The 6,321-nt window shown below is 48.1% G+C and overlaps 1 protein-coding gene across 4 annotated transcripts in view; it reads right to left on the bottom strand.

Moving 5' to 3' along the window:
• The window catches only part of LOC102384621 (transmembrane protein 68-like), a 22,412-nt gene that overhangs the window by 3,911 nt on the left and 12,180 nt on the right, over nucleotides 1-6,321 (bottom strand). For all 4 annotated transcript variants that reach the window (XM_006032433.3, XM_006032436.3, XM_006032434.3 and 1 more), the window contains 2 exons: nucleotides 4,311-4,371; nucleotides 2,431-2,570 (listed from right to left, as the gene is read on the bottom strand). In XM_006032433.3, coding sequence (XP_006032495.1) covers nucleotides 2,431-2,570; nucleotides 4,311-4,371 — 201 coding nt within the window. The remainder of the gene's footprint in view (nucleotides 1-2,430; nucleotides 2,571-4,310; nucleotides 4,372-6,321) is intronic.

The raw sequence follows: 6,321 nt of genomic DNA, 5'->3' as shown, positions 1-6,321 counted from the left end.
GGCCCGGCAGCGCTCCAGCGGGCTGTGCATGGCAGCACCGGGGTCCGGGACGGTCCAGAGCCCTGCAAGCCCCCCGCAGCACCGCCGCACTCTACAGCAGCTCTGCCAGCCCTGCAGAGCAGCCCCCGCTGGGAACCCGGGACGGGCCGCTGTCTGTCATAGTCACTCACCGCTCGCCACCCCAGCTGCTGGGTAGGGGTAGAGCCTGGGCCCAGCCCCCACTGCTCAGTCTGTGCTCAGGTCAAGACCCTCCCCCCGCAACAAGAGGACGCTTATTCAGCCACTGGCCCTGAGCACAAGCTAAGCGGCGGCTGTGGGCAGGCCAGGCGGACCCCACTGTGATACTAGTAGGCAGCAGCTGAATAAGCCCCCTCTTGCCGGACGGGGGCTTGCCCCGAGCACAGAGTGATGGCAGCTGGGTAGACCCCACTGTGGTGCCAGCAGCCTCTCTGTGCTCAGGGCAAGCCCCCACCTGGCCACTGTCACCACAGCAGGGTCTGCCCGGCCCGGCTGTAGCCGCCACTCAGCCTGGGGATGGGTCAGCGGCTGAATAAGCTCCCTATATTTGGGGGAGAGGGCTTGCCCCAAGCACAGACTGAGCAGCAGGACCTAGGCCCCACCGCACAGCTAAAGCGGCGAGCAGTGAGTGACCATGACAGCCAGCAGGCCATCACGGCTTCCTGCAGCACGAGGCACTCTGCAGGGTTGGCAGAGCTGCAGGGGGCTTGCAGGGCGCTGGCCCTCTCCAGACCCTGGTGCTGCTGGGTGCAGCCCACCACAGCTCTGTCGGCCCTGCAGCACAGCACCCCCACCAGGAAGGGACTCACGCTCCCCCACATTATGATAGGGGCTGCTTCCCCCAACAAGGGCCCTGCCCCATCATGCTGCAGCAGCAGGGACAGGGCATGGCCAGGCACAGCCTCTGGGTGGGGGGACCAGGAAGTGCAGGGGCAGAGGTGGGTAGACCCAGCTGCTAATGGGGTTAGAGGGGAGACCAACTCTCCTCCCTGCCCCACTGCCTCAGGAGCCATGGTGCCTCATTGCTGCAGCAGCAAGGGGAGAGTGCCCAGCAGACCTGGCTCGGGTCTCTGCCAGTGGAATAGAGGGGACAGTTAAACCCCTCCCTTGCCAGCTCACAGATTGCCAGTAACCCTTCCCCACCACTGCCCCCTCCAAAAAAACCCAAAACAAAACAAAACCCAAACAAACCAAAAAACCTAACTTGCATTGCCAGCACTCTACCTAGTCAGCCTATAGCTTGCAGCAGCAGGCACCTCTCTCAAATTCTGCCCCCAACATCCATTGAACAGCAATCTGACATTTCATGCAAATATGCTCAGCTATACTTGAAGCCAGTATCCATCATTTTGTACCATTCACATAGCTTAGAATCCAGAGAAGTGGAAGCAGCATAAACCAGAGAATGGCAGATTTTGGTCCGGGCAAAGTACTAATAGCAGATTTTATGCCAAACACCTGAACGTACACAATAAACAAATCCAAAAGCATGTGAATGGGCCTAGACACCAGATCCTCATAGATATTTAAGCAAATACTTGCCACCAGTTTCAACAGATTAGAATACTTTCAAGTATGTGTCTCATCCAATGCTAGGCAGTCATGACACACCGACCAGCTAACTTGGAAACTTTAATAACTGTGCTGCATAGCACTTGTTCTTTTCAGCCACATACTTACAGTGACAGAAGTGATCCTCCAAGATATGGAAGGCAAGAAATCAAGCAGAAGCTTGCAATTCAAGTAGTACAGGGAAAAAAGCCACCACCAAAGCCCCTGATAACAGGATATCACTGGCAGAGTTTACAATCAATTACTTCAGGGGTGGCCATGGTTACAGTATTTAATACAGGGCTGCCCAACTTCAAAGTAACCAGAAGCCGCACGCCACAAAAGCTGCATCTAGGATACTTGAGGGCTCCCAGGATCAAGCATCGCATGGGTCTCCCATCACACCAGCTGCTGAGCTGCAATGCCAGTGTAATGCAATGGCACCCCCCTGCTGTGCCATGTTGCATCAGTTACCCTCCTCCCCTCTGCATGGGGACCTTGAGCCTGGGCTCCCTGAGCCCCACAGTACTGATTTCCTGCCTTAACCTCCCACCAGCAGCAGAAGCAGGACACAAAAGGTGGCAGAGGAAGGAGGAGCCTGGTGACAGCAGCCTCCACTGTGCCAATGGGAGCAGCACCTGGGCATGAGGTGAGCAACAACAAATTAACCCCTCTTAGGCCACAGGCACCCCATGAGCCACTAATTGGACAGCCCAGATGTATCCCATAACTCAACCTGTAAGATAAAGTCCAAACTAATAAGAGAACTGAAGATATAAATGCGCTTTAAATAGTCATTTGAAGCTCAGAGAAAATTAAGATCTAGAAGGCAATTTGATAATGCTAGAGGAACCAACGTACCTTTTCAGCTAGTTCCTCAACAGTCATGTTTGGATCATATGGAATGGGTTCTCCAATGTACGTGCGAAATTTGACTGGAAGCCCTCCAAATAGTAAGGCGACTGGCAATCGATAAGTGTCATATAGCCACCTACTTAATTCTGTGTGTTAGAGTAAAAGAAAGAAAAAGTCTCAGAGCTTTGGAGAAATAACCATATATTAAGTTTAAGAAAAAAACAGAGCTGCTAAATGTGCCAAATTAAACGTTTCCTTCACAACCAAAAGGGAAGAAAGGGGGACAACCTTCTTCATTACGTTCTACTATTTCACTTACCCTCTCTAAGCATTGCAGACTGCTTGAGTTTCAATGCAGCACCTTCATAATCCAATAGCACTAACTCGCACTTCAGTGCAGCAGCTCTCAAACTATTTAAATGCAAGACACCACTCCTTAGCTTGTGGGAATTGGGCAGCACCTCATTAAAAAACTAACATATCTATTATTACAGGGTTTAACTCCTTGCAGACCAACCAGGCAGTGGGGGCAGGGAAACTGCAAGTCCCAGGCAAGCCTGATTTTGAGATTACCTTCTTATTTTCTCAAAACTGAATTGCTTCCTTATAGCAGGAGAATCTTTGAAGAGTGCTGAAGCTAACTAAGAACAAGTGCTAACAGTGTCCCAGCACCCCAGCTTAGAATCACTATTTTATCCACTTGACTCACCAAATCAAGATGGATAACCTCCCAGAGTTATTCCCAATTCCATTTAATCCAGTGTGGTTTGCCCTGAAACTGTCTGGCCATATAAAACAGAGTTTTCTTCATGTCTTGCTGATCTTTCAACAATATAATCTCCTTCAGAGTCTACCCTGCAAAAGCTACGTCCCCACCTTGGCAAAGCCATCTGTGCTCCCCACTCAAGTAAAAGTAATCTCTTGCTTTAATGATTCTCTTCCTGCCATTATGCCACAGGCCTTGGGGGTGGGGGGGAGGGCTCACCTGGAAACTGAAGACATGATTAGTCTGTTAATCCTGTCGAAACTGAAGACATGATTAGTCTGTTAATCCATTCTAAAATTGCACCCCAGCCACACATTTAAACAATTCATGGCACTCCAAAAAGGGCAACCAGCCCTAAAAATATTAGATAAAATGTGTAATAAATAGAGGGGAAAGTTGAGGAGTTGCCAATTTGGGCATGTGGCAGGGTTAGAACTGTACTGAAGTCTTCAATCAACCCGAGTATGTTTCCACCAGCTGACCATCGCCTAATTGTTGGCTGGTTCCAGGTCTGCACTGAGGCTCAAGCCAGCCCTGGTATATCCCTACAGGCTGACCGTCAGCTGTGTCTTGGCTGACTGGCCGGCCTAGGACTGTACCGGATCTTGAACCAGCCCCAGAGTTTATAATCCACGCTGGAGAATAATCATTGGCTGACTCTGGGGAGTGCGCCAGGGCCAGTGGGAGCCCTGGGGTGGTCTCAATCCAGCCAACTGATTGTCAGGCACCCGACCTTCAACTTGCCAATGCTGGGGGATCCCAGAATCATGACCCCAGTATGCCCCTGCAATGGCAAGAAGGACTTGATTGAATGTGATCCCTGATCCCAATATCACAGTCCTGCTATACATGTTTGGCATAGCAGGAGGCATGACTGTTGGCAATGTGCATCACATCCTATCATGCCTTTAAAGGAATGTCTGTCAACAGCCTATGGCTCATCCTAGACATGCAGGTTAGTGTCTGACTATCCATGGACACTTTCCATTTTCCACACAATCAGGAGCAAGCCAAAACCATGAAAGATTCAATGGAAGAATACACATTTCTGCGATACGCATTTTGAGATGGAAAAGTGAAAAATGCTCAAAAGAAATATATTATTTAAAATGCCTCTTACTCCTTTCTTTAGGTGCCCTATATGCCTCCCGAATATTTTCAGTAAACATTGGAATGACAGGCTGAGGAGAAGAAAAACAAAACAAAATCAAATGATGAGTGTAATAATGAGCATGAAATGAAAAGTCCACATTTCTCGTCTGTCCAAGTGCCCAAGTATTTCAAGAAAGAAGATCGTTTTACACTCTAACAACTTCAAGAGATAGATATGACCTGGCCTACAGGGATCATCTCTAGCTAAGGAGTTATTCACACTTCATTCAGAATTGTGCATCACAACCTTGGAGCTGGACCATGAACAAATTCATTGTTAGCTACCACGCCAGAGCATCCAGTAGTCTCGTGTATAAAGCACCTTCACAGTAAGAAATGTAGCTTCAAGGGTCTGATCTGAAATTGGGTGGTAGAAAACAGCTTCAAAGTGCGTCTTTCCTATCCCAAGGGAGTGTCCTGACCAGTAAGTTATGGACTACTATGGAGAACTAGATTCCTCCCCAGCCCCACTCCCAGTAAAACTTGAAATGTATGTGATGAGAACCCACAATATTTTGGGATGATCTGTAGAATGTCACATGCATTTCCCCAAATTAGATTTATTGGTATGGTGTTTAGGGTATCTACTGGTAGCAGTGTTTAGTTTTATCATGTTTATGTTTGTATGGACTGCAGTCACTGGTGCAAACAGATAATCACCTGTTTTATAGTATGGCCAGAATTGGGCAATATGATAGTAATTGAGTTCAGTGTTCCTCTTCTAGGCACACAAGGTAGTTTCTGAGACTGTGCATCCCAAATGACTGTGGTCAATAGCCTCAGATCATATCTGAATGGGCCTATTGGACAGGCAATCATAATTTACACTTTAAAAGGGAATGGTGAGCAGGCTAACACCTGGAAACAGTCTGAAAACTAAGACACTACTGTCAGATTGGCACAGATTTTCTACTTCTTCTCCCAAGTAGGATGGGAGTTTTCTTTTGCATTTCCCTCTTTTTTTTCTGTCTGGAATGCAAAAAAGAAGATACATGACAATGCCCATATCCATGACTACCCCCCACTTGCCAGGATTTAGGCCATGTCTGTCCTGCAACATTGTCAGATAGTGGTACAAGTTCCTTTTCTGTCTTGAGGAACTGCACTCCTGGACACTTGTTCCATTCTCTTCCCACAGGTGGCTGTTGGAGCTTTAACTTTTGGACCCATAAGAGACCAAGCTCTATAATTTTCCTTTTGAACACCTCCTGGAGCTCTGTCTCCAATCCATGGAGAAAAGATGCTGCCCAACACTACAGCTCCCTCTGCAGCTTTCACCATCCTCTCTCAGGAACCTTCCTCCTCCCTGGCACCGCTGAGACTGGCACTGCCTAATCAATGGTGCTAGTCAACGGATATATTACCCTTATTTTGGCTCTTCAGAAAAGCCTTTCATTAGAGGCCCTTTGCAGAAGTTTATGTCCACATCTGGCTGATCAACCTTCACAGGCTCGCACTGAAATTCCAAGTCTCAAACGATTCACAGCCCCATACACTTCTCAAAGCCTCCTGTCTCAGATTCCTCAGCCCTCAATTGTTCTTGCAAAAAAGAATTTCATGATCAGACAGTACCATCACCTGGAACCAGCAGAAGATCTTTAGTTTTGAAAAAGATTAAGACTAAGAAGTCTCTGTGGTTCGGCCCTGAGTGCTGCACAGCCCATGGCGACTACAGATATTTCAGCATCGATCTTTGGACTAATCTAATCTAGCAGACACCAGAAAGTTTGGTACTGCTTGTCTGCCTTCAGCTTTGTCACCTTTTGTTCAGATGCCCATTCTTTCAGCGACACAGAGCAACTTCACTATCCTGCCAAAATTAAATCTTTCTACAAGTGCCCTTTCATGTGTGTGTCAGCCTCCTCCAATTTCTACAGCATAGAGAGTAGAAAGGACAGTCCTGATGGCTCCAGTTCTGAATTTCCAAAGAATGTCCAAGCCACAGTTCAAGTCATCCAATGCAAGTCCCTTGAACCGCT

The sequence above is a fragment of the Alligator sinensis genome, unplaced genomic scaffold, assembly GCF_000455745.1.
Source record: "Alligator sinensis unplaced genomic scaffold, ASM45574v1 scaffold999_1, whole genome shotgun sequence".
Lineage (NCBI taxonomy): Eukaryota > Metazoa > Chordata > Crocodylia > Alligatoridae > Alligator > Alligator sinensis.
This window is presented reverse-complemented; position numbering and strand designations above follow the sequence as displayed.